A 21,143-nucleotide genomic window follows, 5' to 3' on the forward strand; every position below is an offset into this window, starting at 1 on the left:
ACACCTAACTTGCTGAGTATAGATCTGTTGTGCAGGCTGCCGTCACACTCTCAGTATTTGCTCAGTATTTCAAATCAGTATTGGTAAGCCAAAACCTGGAGAGGAACTATGTGAGGGAAAGTATTCAAAGAACACGTACCCCACTTCTGCATCTATCAATCACTCAAGGTTTTGGATTAAAAATACTGATTTGAAATAATGACCCCAAAAAAATTGCATTATACACCACTTTTTTTTTCTTTTTTAACCAATATACTTACGTTCTTCGTGCAAGGACCGGTCTCAAAAACGCAAGGATGCGGTGGTACTTGTATTTCCGTATCCTTGCTGCAGAACCACTTGGAAGCTGGCTCTCTTGGCGCAGGTCCTTGTTGAAGCAGTCCTTCATCGATCTCCAACGTGTTTTCACTTTTGACACTGTTGGCAAAACAAAACATAATAGTTAGGACAATGGTCTTTTGACCATGGTCACACAACTGTATGTGCTGTGAAAAAGTAATGACTTTCTCACATCATACACAGTTATGTGAGCATGGCCAAGGTATTGACTACATCACACTGCATTGCGATACTTACCAAATGCAGAACGGACCCGAGCCAGGGCATTGGCCCAGCCATCCAACAACGCTGCGGCCACCTCATTCCAAAGCCTCCGGATCGTCACATTGTTGGCGTGCAGTGGATCCCGGGTGTCCCACAATGCGACTCGCTCGTGAACCAGGGAGATGAGGTGTTCATTCTCAATTAGGTCCTCATCCTCCTCTGGAACCTAACAACAAAAAGTACATTAATATAGGAGGCGTTCACATACGGAAGACAGAAAACAGAATCAGAGGAATGGCATGAATATTGAAGTAAAAAAAAACACTGGTGCTGAAGCAAAAGGGAAAGAAAGAGAGAAGTAGAAAGAAATGAAGATTCAAGAATTATAAAGTGAGGATACAATACACATTCAGCCAGCTATACTTACACGATGCCGCCGTGTTGCCCGGCCGTGACTACGCTGCTCCTGCCCAGTCTCCTGCCCAGTCTCTTCCGCTGTAGAAGAAGTGGTCTGAAAAAGGGAAAATATACATTGTCATATGTGTAGATGTGACAGTGAATACTTACCAATCTGAGGAGGTGAATACTCACTTCGCTGACATGTTCCCCTTGTGCAGGCCCAGGCGTTTCCTCATCAGAAGAAGAAGACATTCTGATGTGTGCAGAAAGAAAGGAATGACAGAAATTAGGGCATATAGACACAGATTATAGAAAAGAAATGCATTGGATAGGATATACTCACATAGTTCTGAGGCTTGTTTGCTGCTCCAAGGGGCTGTGGGGCGTCTCGTCTGCAAGGCAGTCTGATGAGTAGTGACCTGCAACTGTCCACACCCTCCCTTTATCACCTTGTATGTGGGGGGTGGCTTATCAGTGTCTAGACATGTTTTTCTTGAGACGCATGCGTCGGCAAACGCAAGCAAACGCATGTACTGAAAAACGCATGCGTTTACATAGACTACAATGCGTTTTTTTTGGCGCAAACCTTGCGCAATCAGCCGCATACGTTTCCAGGCGGCAAAATGACGCCTCTAAAAATTACTACATGTTGCATTTCCGCGCCAAGATGCAGACGGCTAGACAACGCATGCGTCGTCAAACGCGGCAAAACGCGCACATAGAAAAACGCATGCGTCGATAATGTTAAAGATAGGAATACACAACGCATGCAGATATTTGCGGAAGAAACGCTGCGGACACAACCGCAAATGTGAAAGCGGCCTTAAGCAGACTCAAGCCATATACTGCTGAGCAGGGGCAGTTTTAGACAAAGTGGGGCCCTGGTCAAAAGTTTAAAGTGGGGCCCAAAATGCTCACATATTGCACCATCACACAGAAACAGTTCGGCTTTATTTACATGTACTGAGTTCAGGCCGTTAAACGAGCATGATCGACAATACTGAAGTCGTTTGACGCTTGTTCCCAAGTTTATTTACACCAGCTGAGGAAGAATGATGAGGACAGATACTCCTCAATACAGTATAATGCAGTTCCCATAAAGTACATATAATATAATGCACTCCTCATGGTCCTTGGTAGAGTATAATGCAGCCCCCCTCAGAGTATACTGCAGCCCCCCTAATATAGTATAATGCAGCCTCCCTCATAGAGTAAAGTGCAGCCCCCTCATAGAGTGTAATGCAGCCCCCTCATAGAGTATAATGCAGCCCCACACACAGTATAATGCAGCCTCCTCAGAGACGCAGCCCCCTCAGAGTATAATGCAGCCCCCTAAGAGTGTACTGAAGCCACCCTCAGAGTATACTGTAGCCTCCCTCAGAGTATACTGCAGCCCCCTCAGAGTATAATGCAGCCCCCACAGAGTATAATGCAGCCCCCTCAGAGTACAATGCAGCCCCCTCAGAGTATACTGCAGCCCCCCTCAGAGTATACTGCAACCCCCCTCAGAGTATAATGCAGCCCCCCAGAGTATACTGCAGCCCCCTCAGAGTATAATGCAGCCCCCTCAGAGTATACAGCAATTCCCTCAGAGTAGACAGCAGCCCCCACAAAGTATACTGCAACCCCCCTCAGAGTATAATGCAGCCCACCTCAGAGAATACTGCAAACTCCCTCAGAGTATAATGCAGCCCCCCACACAGTACAGTCCAGCCCCCCAAACACACACAGTATAGTGCCCCCCACACATAGTATAGTGCAACCCCCACACACAGTATAATGCAGCCCCCACACACAGCATAGGGCAGCCCCCACTCACAGTTTAATGCCACCACCACACACCTAGTATAATGCAGAGACACACATAGTGTAGTGCAGCCTACACATATACAGACACACAAACAATACTCACTTCTCTTCATTCCACATGCTGCTGCAGGCTCTGCTCCGGTCTCATTAGCTCCACTGCTGGCACAGCGTGGCACACGATATGACATCATCATGCACCCGCTGAGTCAGAAGCAGAGCAGAAGTGATGGAAGAGGGAGCGCCAGCTGATGCTCTCTTCTCCATTAGTGCTTTCGACTATATTGGCGTCTATGCCGATAAGTTGAATGTGCGATGGGGGGAGTGGCGCCAGGTCCCTCTTACAGGCTCCATAGTGGCAGCATGGTGTGCCCCTATTAGCAGCATGCCACTGGCTGGGGGCCTCTGGAGGAGCGGGGGTCCTAGGCAGCTGCCTAGTCTGCCTGCCCCTAACGCCGACACTGCTGCTGAGGCAAAAGACGTCATGTGAGATATAAATAGCAAAAAGACTCACTGTCATTTCCAAACAGAAGACAGGTGCGTACAGGTGCAAACTAAGAGTAGGCATCTCTATACAGTGGGGAAAATACGCATTTGATCCCTTGTTGATTTTGTAAGTTTGCCCACTGACAAAGACATGTTGATAATTTTAAAGGTAGGTTAATTTTAATCACATTGTATACATTTATTTGCATTTTGCAGTGAGAAATAAGTATTTGATCCCTCTGGCAAACAATACTTAATACTTGGTGGCAAAACCCTTGTTGGCAAGCACAGCAGTCAGACTTTCTTTATAGTTCATGATGAGGCTTGTGCACATGTCAAGAGGAATTTTGGTCCACTCCTCTTTGCAGATCATCTCTAAATCATTAAGATTTTGAGGCTGTCGCTTAGCGACTCGGAGCTTCAACTCCCACCATAAGTTTTCTATGGGATTAAGGTCTGGAGACTGGCTAGGCCACTCCATGACCTTAATGTGCTTCTTTGTGAGCCACTCCTATGTTGCCTTGGCTGTATATTTTGGGTCACTGTCTTGCTGGAAGACCCAGCCACGACCCATTTTTAATGCCCTGGCAGAGGAAAGGAGGATGGTAAACAGGAATTTACGGTACATGGCTCCATCCATTCTCCCATTGATGTGGTGAACCAGTCCTGTGCCCTTTGCAAAGAAACACCCCCAAAACGTACTGTTTCCACCTCCATGCTTGACAGTGGGGATGGTGTTCTTTGGGTCATAGGCAGCATGTCTCTTCCTCCAAACATGGCGAGTTGAGTTAATGCCAAAGATCTCAATTTTTGTCTCATCTGACCACAGCACCTTCTCCCAATCACTCACAGAATCATCCAGGTGTTCATTGGCAAACTTCAGATGGGCCTGCACATGGCATGTGCCTTCTTGAGCAGGGGGACCTTGCGGGCACTGAAGGATTTTACACCTTTACGGCGTAATGTGTTACCAATGGTTTTCTTGGCAACTGTGGTCCCAGCTGCCTTGAGATCATTAACAAATTGCCCCTGTGTTTGTTTTAGGCTGATCTCTCACCTTCCTCGTGATCAAGGAAACCCCACGAGGTGAGATTTTGCATGGCGCCCCAGATCGATGTCGATTGACAGTCATTTTGTATTTCTTCCACTTTCTTACTATTGCACCAACAGTTGTCTCCTTCTCACCCAGGATCTTACTTATGGTTTTGTAGCTTATTCCAGCTTTGTGCAGGTCTATGATCTTGTCCCTGACATCCTTATAAAACTATCTGGTCTTGCCCACATTTTATTTTTCATATTCTATCTCTCAATGTTAAAATGAACCTACTCTTATAATTATAGACTATTCATGTCTTTATCAGTGGGCATACTTACAAAATCAGCAAGGGTTCAAATACCGTATTTTTCAGACTATAAGATGCACTTTTTCCCCAAAACATTTGGGAGGAAAGTGGGGGGTGCATCTTATAGTTGCGGCAGAGGTGTGGTGATGCTGCGGCGGTGGGTGGTGCGGAGTGCACCAGAGCAGGCTCCCTCCTTCAGGATGCAGGCGGCAGAAATGTGGCAAGTCTGGTGATGCCGCAGTCCGGAGTCCCCGGTGAGCAGAGCTGAGTGCATCACCGGTTTCCCTGCAGCCATCTTCCTGAAGCCGTGGGCTGCCGGAAGCTTCAGAAATATGGACACCAGAGGTCGCACGTGCGCAGATTGAAATCTCGGCAGCACTTGGACACCAGGACGTGGAGTGGCCACATTTCTGCTGCCGGCATCATGAAGAAGAGACCCTGCTCCATGCTCTGCCTCACCGCTGACACTGGACCCACATCATCGCACCCGATGACCACAGCATTGCCCCACTTCTGCCGCCGCCAGCTTCCTGAGGAAGGGACTGGACCATGCCTTCTTTGACCCCGCTCTACCACCACCGGCCCTCAGGTAAGATACCTTAAATCCGGACAATAAGACGGACCTCCGTCTTCTAAAAATATTTTTTCTGCTATTTTCCACCCCAAAATTTGGGGTGCTTCTTATGGTCTGGTGCGTCTTATAGTCCAAAAAAATACGGTACTTATTTTCTTCACTGTACATAAAGTTGCACTCTGTAGCGCTACAACATGAAATATATGAAATTAGAATAGCATTACTGCTATAGATAATAATAAAAAATGGAGATGTTTACCACATAATTTGGCCAATTCATGCATGCCCAGCAGCCAACGATAAGGCGATCTCCAGTTGCTGGGAACCTAATGTGAATCCCCTCCTAGGCTGAAGTCTGCATTATATGGGTAGGTAGAATCCTGATGCAATTAAAATCGCCAGGGGGTGGTGAATGCAGTGCTCAGCAACCTACCCATAAATGCAGGCTTCAGCCTTCTGAGAGGATTCACATTAGATAGGTTCGACGTAACCGAATAACGCCTTGTTGCTGGCTTCTGGGCATTCATGAATTGGCCAAATTATGCGCTAAGCATCTCCATTTTTTCTTATTATCTAGAACAGTAATGCAATACTAATTTCATATTTTTAATGTTTGCATGCTATAGTGCTACAGAGTGCAGCTTTGTTTGTCATGTGAGGTATATTGAAAGTTACCGCAGAAGCCAAATGATGGGTGGGAAGCAGTTTTTGCATCCTTTTGGACAACCCCTTTAAACTTTATAACATTCCTATTCTAATCATTAACCAACCAGCTTCAGGTTATTCCAGCCTAGTCTGCAAAAATGAAGAATGGATTGTAAAAAGATGCTCAGAACCTTTGTTGAATCTAAAATAATGAATCACGCAATCAGAGGTTATTAAGAGGATATAGTAAAGCTTTTAAGGCTTATGAACTTCATTGCATGGTCTACCACAAGCAGATCTACCTTCTGTGGCACAGAAGAGAGCTGCAACAGTTCAATGGTTCCTGGTCTGCCAGACCTGAAATATCTATGTATTACATCGACAGCTATTCATGTACGTGGCCACTGTGTAATATTAAATCTTTAATGCAACAACTGCTGCAGGGAAAATGTAGTGTTACATGGTTGGTCGCTAATTTTTACCATGACTTCATAGCACAGCTGGGTGTTCACTTTAATTTCCCATTTCTTATGGCGATCGCTTCCAGACTGAATTATGTTAGTCTCTGGTCAGTTGAATTGATATTGCAATGTGTCTATGTGGGAGGAGGACTTATCCTAAATCCCTCTTCTATAAATAGCGTAATATATGCCACTACGGAATTGCAAGCATTTTACAAGAACGTAAACATTAACCTGTTGAAGCTAAATAATACAAGTGCCCAATACTAATAAGGACTCCAACCTCAGTACTTCTGCTGGTAGAGTCCTGACTCACCGGATACCACCTGCTCGCTTATGCTGGACATGCAGCATAGGAGCAAACAATAAGAAAAGTATCAGTGTCGCTGATAACATCTCTGCTGAAAAAGTGCACAGAAAACAATTACAACTGTCCTTTTAAAAAGACTTTCCACAAATAGTGAAAAGTCTTTTGAAAGATAACAAAACCGACAGATAATTCTATTACAGCCAGCCAGAAAACCAATCCCAGTCATCTAGTGTGAATGAGGCAGATTGACAGTCAATGATCACGCATGTTATATATTAATATGCTGAAATCTTTGCTCACCTGGGAGATATGCTGGTAAAAATGTCTGACATCAGCCTATATAGTGCCTTGAAAAAGTATTCTAACACCTTAAACTTTTTCACATTTTATTTCACGTTACACCCACAAACTTAACTGTGTTTTATTGGGATTTTATGTTATGTCAACATAAAGTAGCAAGTATTTGTGAAGTGTAATGGAAATGATACATGGTTTTCAAAATATTTATAAAATATAAATCTGAAAATTGTGACATGCATTTGTATTCAGCTCCCCTTAGTCAATACTATGTAGGACCGCCTTTCACTGCAGTTACCACTGCTCATCTAGAGGCTGATATTTTTCCCATTCTTTACATAGTAACATAGTAACATAGTTAGTAAGGCCGAAAAAAGACATTTGTCCATCCAGTTCAGCCTATATTCCATCATAATAAATCCCCAGATCTACGTCCTTCTACAGAACCTAATAATTGTATGATACAATATTGTTCTGCTCCAGGAAGACATCCAGGCCTCTCTTGAACCCCTCGACTGAGTTCGCCATCACCACCTCCTCAGGCAAGCAATTCCAGATTCTCACTGCCCTAACAGTAAAGAATCCTCTTCTATGTTGGTGGAAAAACCTTCTCTCCTCCAGACGCAAAGAATGCCCCCTTGTGCCCGTCACCTTCCTTGGTATAAACAGATCCTCAGCGAGATATTTGTATTGTCCCCTTATATACTTATACATGGTTATTAGATCGCCCCTCAGTCGTCTTTTTTCTAGACTAAATAATCCTAATTTCGCTAATCTATCTGGGTATTGTAGTTCTCCCATCCCCTTTATTAATTTTGTTGCCCTCCTTTGTACTCTCTCTAGTTCCATTATATCCTTCCTGAGCACCGGTGCCCAAAACTGGACACAGTACTCCATGTGCGGTCTAACTAGGGATTGGTACAGAGGCAGTATAATGCTCTCATCATGTGTATCCAGACCTCTTTTAATGCACCCCATGATCCTGTTTGCCTTGGCAGCTGCTGCCTGGCACTGGCTGCTCCAGGTAAGTTTATCATTAACTAGGATCCCCAAGTCCTTCTCCATGTGAGATTTACCCAGTGGTTTCCCGTTCAGTGTGTAATGGTGATATTGATTCCTTCTTCCCATGTGTATAACCTTATATTTATCATTGTTAAACCTCATCTGCCACCTTTCAGCCCAAGTTTCCAACTTATCCAGATCCATCTGTAGCAGAATACTATCTTCTCTTGTATTAACTGCTTTACATAGTTTTGTATCATCTGCAAATATCAATATTTTACTGTGTAAACCTTCTACCAGATCATTAATGAATATGTTGAAGAGAACAGGTCCCAATACCGACCCCTGCGGTACCCCACTGGTCACAGCGACCCAGTTAGAGACTATACCATTTATAACCACCCTCTGCTTTCTATCACTAAGCCAGTTACTAACCCATTTACACACATTTTCCCCCAGACCAAGCATTCTCATTTTGTGTACCAACCTCTTGTGCGGTACGGTATCAAACGCTTTGGAAAAATCGAGATATACCACGTCCAATGACTCACCGTGGTCCAGCCTATAGCTTACCTCTTCATAAAAACTGATTAGATTGGTTTGACAGGAGCGATTTCTCATAAACCCATGCTGATATGGAGTTAAACAGTTATTCTCATTGAGATAATCCAGAATAACATCCTTCAGAAACCCTTCAAATATTTTACCAACAGTAGAGGTTAGACTTACTGGCCTATAATTTCCAGGTTCACTTTTAGAGCCCTTTTTGAATATTGGCACCACATTTGCTATGCGCCAGTCCTGCGGAACAGACCCCGTCGCTATAGAGTCCCTAAAAATAAGAAATAATGGTTTATCTATTACATTACTTAGTTCTCTTAGTACTCGTGGGTGTATGCCATCCGGACCCGGAGATTTATCTATTTTAATCTTATTTAGCCGGTTTCGCACCTCTTCTTGGGTTAGATTGGTGACCCTTAATATAGGGTTTTCATTGTTTCTTGGGATTTCACCTAGCATTTCATTTTCCACCGTGAATACCGTGGAGAAGAAGGTGTTTAATATGTTAGCCTTTTCCTCGTCATCTACAACCATTCTTTCCTCACTATTTTTTAAGGGGCCTACATTTTCAGTTTTTATTCTTTTACTATTGATATAGTTGAAGAACAGTTTGGGATTAGTTTTACTCTCCTTAGCAATGTGCTTCTCTGTTTCCTTTTTGGCAGCTTTAATTAGTTTTTTAGATAAAGTATTTTTCTCCCTATAGTTTTTTAGAGCTTCAATGGTGCCATCCTGCTTTAGTAGTGCAAATGCTTTCTTTTTACTGTTAATTGCCTGTCTTACTTCTTTGTTTAGCCACATTGAGTTTTTCCTATTTCTAGTCCTTTTATTCCCACAAGGTATAAACCGCTTACAGTGCCTATTTAGGATGTTCTTAAACATTTCCCATTTATTATCTGTATTCTTATTTCTGAGGATATTGTCCCAGTCTACCAGATTAAGGGCATCTCTAAGCTGGTCAAACTTTGCCTTCCTAAAGTTCAGTGTTTTTGTGACTCCCTGACAAGTCCCCCTAGTGAAAGACAGGTGAAACTGTACAATATTGTGGTCACTATTTCCTAGATGCCCGACCACCTGCAGATTTGTTATTCTGTCAGGTCTATTAGATAGTATTAGGTCTAAAAGTGCTGCTCCTCTGGTTGGATTCTGCACCAATTGTGAAAGATAATTTTTCTTGGTTATTAGCAGAAACCTGTTGCCTTTATGGGTTTCACAGGTTTCTGTTTCCCAGTTAATATCCGGGTAGTTAAAGTCCCCCATAACCAGGACCTCATTATGGGTTGCAGCTTCATCTATCTGCTTTAGAAGTAGACTTTCCATGATTTCTGTTATATTTGGGGGTTTGTAACAGACCCCAATGAGAATTTTGTTACCATTTTTCCCTCCATGAATTTCGACCCATATGGACTCGACATCCTCATTCCCTTCGCTAATATCCTCCCTTAAAGTGGACTTTAGACAAGACTTTACATAGAGACAAACCCCTCCTCCTCTTCGATTTTTACGATCCTTTCTAAACAGACTGTAACCCTGTAAGTTAACTAGACTGTAACCCTGTAAGTTAACTTTATTATCTTTATTTTGCACACTCACTCAAGCTCAGGGAGATTGGTTGGAGGCATCAATGAACAGCAATTTTTAAGTTTTGTCACATATTCTCAATGGGATTTAGGTCTGGACTGTGACTGGGTCATTCACGTACATGAATATGCTTTGATTTAAACCATCCATTGTAGCTCTGGCATTATGTTTAGGGTCGTTGACCTGATAGAAGGTGAATCTTCCCAGCGTATCCAGTTTAAACTACTAACACTGACCTACAAAGCCATCCACAACCTTTCTCCTCCGTATATTTCCATGCTAATCTCTCAATATCTTCCCTCATGTAATCTCCGTTCCTCCCAAGACCTCCTTCTTTCCTCCATGCTTATTCGCTCCTCACCCAATCGCCTCCAAGACTTCGCCTGAATATCCCCATCATCTGGAATTCTGTGCCCCAAGTCCGATTATCCAACACATTTGGATCCTTCAAACGGAACCTGAAAACCCATCTCTTCAAAGAAGCTTACAACCTGTAATGACCACATGACCACCTCAACACCATCGAAGCTACCGCAACCCCCGACCTACTGTCTCCTTCCCCACAATCTTGTAGAATGTAAGCCCGCAAGGGTAGGGTCATCTCCCCTCTGTATCAGTCTGTCATTGTTAGTTTTGTTTACTGTAAGTGATATTTGTATTTTGATGTAACCCCGGCTCATATACAGCACCATGGAATTAATGGTGCTATATAAATAAATAATAATAATCTGTGCCCCAGTCTCAAGTTTTTGGTAGCCTCTAACAGGATTTACTCCAGTATTGTTCTGTATTTAGCTCCATCCATCTTCCCATGAACTCTGACTAGCGTTCACTGCCCCTGCCTAAGAAAAGCCTCTCCATAGCATGATGCTTCCACCACCATGTTTGATGGTGGGGATGGTGTTTTTAGGGTGATGCGCAGTGTTAGTTTTCCATCATACCTAGCGTTTTGCATTTAGCCAAAAAAGTTCTATTTTGGTCTGATCTTACCAGAGCACCTTCTTTCACATGCTTGTGGTGTCCTCTACACGGCTTTTTGCAAACTTCTTATGGCTTTCAAAAAAAGCTTTCTTCTTGCCACTCTACCATAAACACCAGATTTGTGTAGCATACGACTAATAATCGTCCTTTGGACAGATTGCCTCAACTGAGCTGTGGATCTCTGCATCTTCTCCAGAATGACCACGGGCCTCTTGGCTGCTTCTCTAATTACTGATCTCCTTGCTTGGGATTTCAGTTTAGGGATGGCCATATCTTGGTAGGTTTGAGGTGGAGTCATACACCTTCCATTTTTGGATGATGAGTTGAACAGTGCTCTGTGAGATGTTCAGAGCTTGAGTTGTTTTTTTTTTTTTTTTTATAAATTAACCCTGCTTTACTCTTCTCCACAACTTTATCCTGACCTGTCTGGGGTGTTTCTGAATGTTCATGATTCTGTTTGATCTCTAATGTTCTCAAACAAACCTATGAGGCTTTCACAGAACAGCTGTAGTTATACTGAGAATAAATTAAACACAGAATGGCTTAATTTACTATGCGACTTTTGGAGGTTATTGCTCACTCAGGATTTGATTTAGAGATATCAGACTACAGGGGGCTCAATACAAATGCACGTCACAAGTTTACTTTTTAAAATAATTAGAAAACCATTAATCAATTCCTTTACACTTCACAAATATATGCAATTTTGTGTTGGTATGTGTTAGGTGTCGAGATTCTGCCTCTGCACAGGGGGAATCTTGAACCACCTCTGCTGCGGTCTCCCATTCTTCTACAGCCACAGTGGAGTCTGCTCAGCAGAGACGTCGGTCCCAGTGTCTAGCTCAGGCTGATACTGGACAACTGGTTACTGCTGCCTTTCCAGCTTCTGCCAGTGTATCCAGTACTGGGCAGCGGCGAGCAGACGTGTTTGGGACTAAGTCCTGCTCTTCCCTTTCTGAGCATGCCCAGGGCAAGATCTCTCGTTGGAGATCAAGGGTCACATGCTTAGATACTGCAGCAAATCCCATTGGTCCTTTAGGAAGGTCCTGAAGGTGTTCTTCTGTGGCTGACTTCCATTGGTCCTTTTGGGAAGGTCCTGTTCTTGCTGCAGCTATAAATGGTTCGCATGGCCGCACGGCCATGCACTAGTGTACATTTGGAATCATGTGTGTGTTGATGAGTGCAAGTCGTTCTTTAAAATCCCCTCCCTTGTGTATGACTGTTCACAAAAGGTGAATGCTTGCTGTCTAGCGCCCGACTAAGCTGTCAACATAAAGACACACGATACAGCGTCTATTGCTGTAACCGCCAGTGCGGTGCCGTGCGCTTATAGAGTGCTTTCCTATTCCAAGTCTGGGTGGTTAGTGGCGTCCGCCAAAGCGGCACAGCACGCACTCTTGTGCTTTAAGTTATATTTTCTGTTACTATGACACCCCAGTTGCGGTGTCGAGCGCAAGTGGTCTGAACGTACTCTAATCCTGTGTCTTGGGATAGAGTCCTGAGACTCCTTGCTTGCGCTCTTGGTGTGGTACTGCGGCCCTGTGACGCAACAGGGTTTGCTTCCTTCACACAGGGTGAAGTTAACCCGTGTGTGTATCCACATTGTACCGCCATATAGTCCGTCATTACTCAGCAGCAGGTTCCATCTCTGCACGGTGGACCCCGGGCTGCGAACGCACCTTATACCATCTCTCTTATAATTTGGTGCGTTCCGCTAGCCCTAACAGGTATGACACATTAAAACCCAATCAAAAATGTGGAAAAGTTCACACGTTATGAATACTTTTTCAAGACACTGTACTTCTCCACTGAAGAAAAACATGCACACTTGGCCAATATGAGTGTAAAATCATCTGGCCACATGTAGATGATACAACTGCAGGCAAAATGTCATCTAATAAAGAATCACCCAAAAAGCCCAGTGGCTATCTCGTACCAACTATACACATATTGAAATTACATGGTTTGAATCCCTATCCATTTTTTGTATAGGAGTAATCCTTTAATTAAACATTTGGCCCCCTCTACTTTCCACATACTGGATAGATCTATTTTTTATATAGTTATTACATTTGTTTGATCAAGCTTCTATTGTAATTCATTACTATTTAATTCACAAAAAAGTTGCCCCAAAGTATCAACGCCCCTATATCAGGTAATGTACCACTGAAGAAATATATAATTCACTGTTTTTGGTGACCAGAGTGAAAGTGATCCCAAACAAAGTGGTACTTAATATAAAATATAATTTTTATTAGCATAAGTTTAAAAAAAGTACTAGATAAGAAAGGTGCTAGATCCTAATAGAGAGGGACCTATATACCATGGGATATTCCAAAACAATAGCCATATACAAGAAAAACAGGTGATAATTGGTTTCAAGGGATATGTTATTAAGTAATTGAACTAGTAAATAACATAAGGGAAATATTCCTAGATATACCCCATTTATTTTTACAGAATATTAGCTGCATTAGCATACTTATTCATATTGGGGAAATAGTATATAAGGAACCATATATCTATCATAGATCCTGTACTGTCACCATATGCCAGTGTGGGCCATATATAGGTATTGTAATGCTGCAAAAACAATCGGAATTGTGAAAGGCAATGTACCTGTGTTGGCCATGTGGAAATCCTTGGCGTCCCTCTGCCCCGACGCACGTTTCGCAATGCTTCTCCGGGAGGCATCCTTTTTGCTTCCACTTTTTGTTTGGCGGTATTATAATAAGGCTTTTTTTTTGCATCTTTTTTTATTTATTTATTTTTTTAACTGTGTTAACTGAAGGGGTTAACTAGTGGGACAGTTTTATAGGTCGGTCGTTCCAGTCGCGGCGATACCAAATGCAGCTCTGGCAAAAATTAAGAGACCATCACATCAAAACCCTGTCATGGGCAGCCCAATCTACAGACCTGAACCCCATTGAAAACCTCTGAAATGTAATAAAGAGGATGATAGATAGTCACAAGCCATCAAACAAAGAAGAGCTGCTTAAATTTTTGCGCCAGAATCAGTGTGAAAGACTGGTGGAAAGCATGCCAAGACACATGAAAGCTGTGATTAAACATCATGGTTATTCCACAAAATATTGATTTCTGAACTCTTCCTGAGTTAAAACAGTATTGTTGTTTCTAAATGATTATGAACTTGTTTTCTTTGCATAATTTGAGGTCTGAAAGCACTGGGTTTTTTAATTTTGACCATTTCTCCTTTTCAGAAAAAAAATACAAAATGTATTGCTTGGAAATTCAGAGACAAGTTGTCAGAAGTTTATAGAATGAATGAAAAATTTACATTTTACTCAAAAATATACCTATAAAGAGAAAAATCAGACAAACTGAACTTTTTGCAGTGGTCTCTTAATTTTTGCCAGAGCTATATGTGTCCTTTTTTAAATTTATTTATTTTACATAAATATTTATTTGATTAATAGTTTTCTTTTTGTTCTTTATTTTGTGATTTTTTTTTAAATATTTTTATAGCTTGTCAGCTTTTTTTTTAACATTGTCCCAGGATTGAACATCAACTTTACACTGACAGATCGGTGATCTAATACTCTGCAATGCTTCTGCATTACAGAGCATTTGATCAGCGTCTAGCATACTGGGAGGAGGCGTGTCAGCTCATGCTCTGAGCATGAGTTAACAGGCCACCATCCATGGGTGACCCTGCCACCATCTTGGGCCCGGGGTCACCATGGTGACCATCGACACAACACAGTCTCATTACCTTGTGCAGATGGGAGCACAGAGGGAGCGCCCTCCTTCTGCGATGCTCCACAATGTCGCTGTCACCATTGACAGCGGCATCACAGGTCTTAAACGCCTGCGATTGGTGCTAGCACCGATCGTGGGCATCACTGCACGGTGTCAGCTCTCACACAGAGCTGACAGCAGCACTCGATCGCGGCGGTGCTCAGCGTGAGCCCGCGCCAGACTGGCCATATGCCAGATGGGCTGGTCCAGTCGTGGGCCGCTGCAGAATATATTAGTGCTATATAAAAAACATAAAGATTATTGTCTGCTATGCAGTTAACAGTATCAGCGTCCTCAGAGTGCAGTTGAGACAAAGCATCAGGGGGGAGGAACAATATGGGCCTATATGTGCTTTGAAATGCCAGGGCTGAATTCCACTCCCAGTCCGTCCCTGGCCCGCAGAATCACGGCGCCATGTATACATATACTGTATATATATATATATATATATATATATATAAATATATATATATATATATAGCAAATGTCGGGAAAGGGTTTAAAGAAAGTACAACAACGTACCTACCTTCTGGGTGGACTATAACAATCAGATCAGTGTTATTCAATGGGGCAGCACAGATGAGCAATTGTTTTCCTCAGACTGAATCTGCGTGTGAAAAACTAAGTTTCTTCCATAAATCGGATGAAACTCGTCCATTTAAGTCGATGGGTGCGTAAAAAAAATCGAATGCTGTACAGAACCACCATATAGCATCTGATACAGATACATTGTAATTCTGTAACATACAAAACTGTAAATGATCCTGACTTTTTCGGAGTGATTTCATATATGCTCGTTCGAATCTACAAGGTACCGTCACACTCAGCGACGCTGCAGCGATATAGACAACGAGCCGATCGCTGGAGCGTCGCTGTTTAGGTCGCTGTAGAGATGTCAAACACAGCAGCTCCACAACGATGCAGGAGCGATCCTGTGACGTAGCGGTGACTCACTTATCGTTCTCACAGGTCGTTAGCTCCATGTTTAACATTGCTGACATCGTTGCTTTTGCTGTCAAAAACGCCGATCTGACGACCAAATAAAGTTCTGGACTTCTAGCTCCGACCAGCGATATCACAGCGGGATCCAGATCGCTGCTGCGTGTCAAACACAACGAGATCGCTATCCAGGACGCTGCAACGTCACGGATCGTTGTCGTTCTCGTTGGAAAGTTGTTTAGTGTGAAGGTACCTTTAGGCTGTGTACACATATTGGGCTCTTGTTGCTGCATTTTGCATTAGGGCTCATATTCATTTGCGCGAAACTCGGATGAGTCTTGCATGTTAATACCCGGCGCTGCTGCTGGCACTCAGATCGGAGCATGTGGCCGCACAGGACTACATGCAGTCGCACGCTCCGCTCCTCTGTGCCAGGTGCAGTGGCGGGTATTGCCGTGCGAGACTCATTCGGGTTTAGCGCAAGTGACTATGAGCCCTTAATGGCCAAAATGCATTGTTTTACTGGTATGCAAGTCTAAGAACGCACTTGCGTTTGAAATCTTCATTTTTTTTGTTTCCCCTCTACTATTCCTCCATCATAGAGGATGTTTGTTTCCTGTAATTTTTTATTTTTCTACTGATTTTTAATTCTTCTGAGATAAAGGCTTCATGAACTGTGGATCAGAAGCTGGATCAACTTTTTTTTTTCGTTGCGTCTAATTAACGCCGTGCAGTGGTGTAGATCGCGGGATTCTGTGCAGATCGAGCTACACTTAGGGGTGAGTTGTTTTTTTCCTTTATTCTATTCTCATTTAGGATTAAAGCACTGTTAGTTTCAGACCACCTCTTTAAACTCAGACTTGATCATATAAAACCGCTGAATCACCTCCATCGTCTCCAATGAGTGATACATTTCTTGCACTGATGTAATGATTACCTCCATTTCAAAAAAATAAATGAAAATTTCCCACCTGAGAAATTGGTCAGAATATCATGTTAGATTGTGAATAACTAACATTTCGAGGGTAATTCTAACCTTATTGATTCTAAATCAATAAAATGATTCTTGCATGTTAAACTTTGTATATTCTCTGTCCTAAACGTTCCCAGTTCTTCTTATATGCACCTCGTATTGAGAACATCAGCCACTTGGATTTTGGTGCTATTTTACATAATTGAAAACTGGACTATATTAACAGACCTTCTTACTAATAAGACACAATTTTTTATGCTATTAATAATTCGTGGTAGAGTAAGAAATTACCCTAAATGAAATAGGAATAAATAATATCCATGTAGCATTTTGCTATGTTTTGAGATCTGAAGATAACAAGCAGGGTAAATTTGACAATACAGAGTATTTTAACCACAGTTTCAACACAAGTCTTAATATTATTTGACTTAAGAAATCTTATGCGAAAGGTTCTCCTAAATACAGTGTCCCCAATATATGCAATAACTCTCTATTAAAAGGAATACAATAAGTCACAGATTGCATTATCCTCCAATTTTATTTACTGTACAGTGACTGAGCTTATTGTTGATAAGGATGGGGATCAGGAATACAGATCATCCCAGTCAGACCACAACCAATCACATTCTGATGACATGAGATAAAAAGGTTTAAGTGGATTATTTACAGAATGAAGGTGAATAAAAACTCATTATTACCTGTAACCACACTTGGGATTTTGGACAGGAAGCTTTTGACTGTTCTTATAGGGACTCCACCAGATTTATCATCCTGCATCCTGGTGATAATATCTTCAATCTGGAAGAGAGAAAACACATTTTGTCAATATGGCCTATTAGAAAAAGGATGTAATTTATTTTGGCTTTACTATAATTCAGTAATTTTTTGGACTGTTTATTCAGTGGTCACAGACTTTACTAATTGCTGCAATTTACCAATCACATCCTATTAAAATGTTTCAACATATGAAACAAGTGTACAGAAAAGGAATCGCCAAGGAATACCCTGCTGTAAATGGATTTTCACAAAAATAGATTTGCTCTTTGTGTATATTAAATTCAATGTTTCGCATACTAAACATATTTAAAGGGCAATGATCTAGGTATGCAAAGGAAGTGGACTATTATTATTAATTTACTAGACGACGGCCTGATTCTAACGCATCGGGTATTCTAGAATCTGTATGTAGTTTTTTTATGAAGTTTTCAGAATAATGCAATTTACACGCAGGATTTGGCCGGCCGGCCGTGACCAATTAGCAAAGCGTGGTTCAAATTGCCATGTAGTATATTGCCCAGCCACGTAGTATATAGTACAGACACGTAGTATATAGCACAGACACGTAGTATATTGCCCAGCCACATAATATATTGCACAGCCACGTAATATAATGCACAGCCACGTAGTATATAGCACAGCCACGTAGTATATAGCACAGAGACGTAGTATATAACACTCTCCATGCAGTATATAACACCGGCCACGTAGTATATACAGTACAGACCAAAAGTTTGGACACACCTTCTCATTTAAAGATTTTTCTGTATTTTCATGACTATGAAAATTGTACATTCACACTGGAGGCATCAAAACTTTGAATTAACACATGTGGAATTATATGATTAACAAAAAAGTGTGAAACAACTGAAATTATGTCTTATATTCTAGGTTCTTCAAAGTAGCCACCTTTTGCTTTGATGACTGCTTTGCACACTCTTGGCATTCTCTTGATGTGCTTCAAGAGGTAGTCACCGGGAATGGTTTTCAATTCATAGGTGTGCCCTGTCTGGTTTAATAAGTGGGATTTCTTTCCTTATAAATGGGGTTGGGACCATCAGTTGTGTTGTGCAAAAGTCTGGTGGATACACAGCTGATAGTCCTACTGAATAGACTGTTAGAATTTGTATTATGGCAAGAAAAAAGCAGCGAAGCAAAGAAAAAAGAATGGCCATCATTACTTTAAGAAATGAAGGTCAGTCAGTCCGAAAAATTGGGAAAACTTTGAAAGTGTCCCCAAGTGCAGTTGCAAAAAACATCAAGCGCTACAAAGAAACTGGCTCACATGAGGACCGCCCCAGGAAAGGAAGACCAAGAGTCACCTCTGCTTATGAGGATAAGTTTATCCGAGTCACCAGCCTCAGAAATCGCAGGTTAACTGCAGCTCAGATTAGAGACCAGGTCAATGCCACAGAGTTCTAGCAGCAGACTGTCATGTCGGATGCTGTTCAGACCAGGTCGTCCGACAGACAGCGGTAATTCCGCTTTTGTCCACTATGCGCTCATTGGCGTCGACTAGATTTTATCTAGCTGGTCCGGGGTTAATTTACCTGGCGCTCGGATTGGAAGCTGGGCCATGCCCACTGCCTTTAAATAGTTCTCCTGAACATTGGGCCTCGCCGATTATAGCTTCTGTCTTGTGCGTGGTTATCTCGGTCTGGAGTGGTGAGCTAGTAGTTGGAGTATCATTGCTGGTGGTGTATTTCCCTTTGTCTTATTTTCTCCTTCCCATATTTGCATTTGTTTTGCCCTTTGCATTTATAGTGTATTCCTGAGTGACTGCGGCGTGGTGCTTATTTTTCCGTTATCCTTGTCTGTGCTAACTGTGGGTATTGGAGTGTGGTCTCTTCACTGGGTGGTGGGTGGTGGTTTCAGCCTAGGGTTGAAACAGGAGATAGGGCAAGGGTGGAGGCCCAGACATGCACACCATCAGTGTAAACTCTGGGAGAGGGTCAGTCAGGGTTTCCCTAGTCTGAGGGAAATCGCAGGGGCCCGTGTTATTAGCTCTTTCCTACCTAGGTCTCCCGTGACACAGACGCATCTCTACAACAACTGTTAGGGCTCATTTCCACATGCGAGGCACACGTCCGTATCTCGCATGTGGAAACCAAGCTGTGGAGCCGGCACTCCAGAGCGGAGCGTGCGGCCGCATAGGAACACATGGAGCTGCACAGCTCCGCTCCAAAGTGCCGGCGCCAGAGCTTGGTTTCCACATGCGAGACACGGACGTGTGCCTCGCATGTGGAAATGAGCCCTTAAGAGGAGACTTTGTGCAGCAGGCCTTCATGGTAAAATAGCTGCTAGGAAACCACTGCTAAGGACAGGCAACACGCAGAAGAGACTTGTTTGGGCTAAAGAAAACAAGGAATGGACATTAGACCAGTGGAAATCTGTGCTTTGGTCTGATGAGTCCAAATAAGACATACAGTTAGGTCCATATATATTTGGACAGAGACAACATTTTTCTAATTTTGGTTATAGACATTACCACAATGAATGTTAAACAAAACAATTCAGATGCAGTTGAAGTTCAGACTTTCAGCTTTCATTTGAGGGTATCCACATTAAAATTGGATGAAGGGTTTAGGAGTGCCAGCTCCTTAACATGTGCCTCCCTGTTTTTAAAGGGACCAAAAGTAATTGGACAATTGACTCCAAGGCTATTTCATGGACAGGTGTGGGCAATCCCTTCATTATGTCATTCTCAATTAAGCAGATAAAAGGCATGGAGTTGATTTGAGGTGTGGTGCTTGCATTTGGAAGGTTTTGCTGTGAAGTAAACATGCGGTCAAAGGAGCTCTCCATGCAGATGAAACAAGCCATCCTTAAGCTGCAAAAACAGAAAAAACCGATCCGAGAAATTGCTACAATATTAGGAGTGGCAAGATCTACAGCTTGGTACATCCTGAGAAAGAAAGAAAGCACTGGTGAACTCATCAATGCAAAAAGACCTGAGCGCCCACGGAAGACAACAGTGGTGGATGATCGCAGAATAATCTCCATGGTGAAGAGAAGCCCCTTCACAACAGCGAACCAAGTGAACAACACTCTACCAGAATGATGGAAAGAGAAAAGTATGGCGAAGGCTTGGTACAGCTCATGATCCAAAGCATACCACATCATCTGTAAAACACGGCGGATGCAGTGTGATGGCTTGGGCATGCATGGCTGCCAGTGACACTGGGTCACTAGTGATTATTGATGATGTGACACAGGACAGAAGCAGCCCAATGAATTCTGAGGTATTCAGAGACATACTGTGTGCTCAGATCCAGCCAAATGCAGCAAAACTGGTCGTTGTTTCATACTACAGATGGACAATGACCCAAAACATAAAGCCAAAGCAACCCAGGAGTTTATTAAATCAAAGAAGTGGAATATTCTTGAATGGCCAAGTCAGTCACCTGATCTCAACCCAATTCAGCATGTATTTTACTTGTTAAAGACTAAACTTCAGATAGAAAGGCCCACAAACAAACAGCAACTGAAAACCACTGCAGTGAAGGCCTGGCAGAGCATCAAAAAGGAGGAAACACAGTGTCTGGTGATGTCCATGAGTTCAAGACTTCAGGCAGTCATTGCCAACAAAGGGTTTTCAACCAAGTACTAAAAATGAACATTTTATTTAAAATTATTGAACTGTCCAATTACTTTTGGTCCCTTTAAAAACAGGGTGGCACATGTTAAGGAGCTGAAACTCCTAAAC

The 21,143-nt window shown here is 42.6% G+C and overlaps 1 protein-coding gene across 5 annotated transcripts in view; it reads right to left on the reverse strand.

The window, feature by feature from the left end:
- The window catches only part of RGS6 (regulator of G protein signaling 6), a 758,999-nt gene that overhangs the window by 323,682 nt on the left and 414,174 nt on the right, over positions 1-21,143 (reverse strand). For all 5 annotated transcript variants that reach the window (XM_077261994.1, XM_077261976.1, XM_077262004.1 and 2 more), the window contains one exon: positions 17,359-17,458. In XM_077261994.1, the coding sequence (XP_077118109.1) occupies positions 17,359-17,458 (100 nt within the window). The remainder of the gene's footprint in view (positions 1-17,358; positions 17,459-21,143) is intronic.

The sequence above is a fragment of the Ranitomeya variabilis genome, chromosome 1, assembly GCF_051348905.1.
Source record: "Ranitomeya variabilis isolate aRanVar5 chromosome 1, aRanVar5.hap1, whole genome shotgun sequence".
Classification (NCBI taxonomy): Eukaryota; Metazoa; Chordata; class Amphibia; order Anura; family Dendrobatidae; genus Ranitomeya; species Ranitomeya variabilis.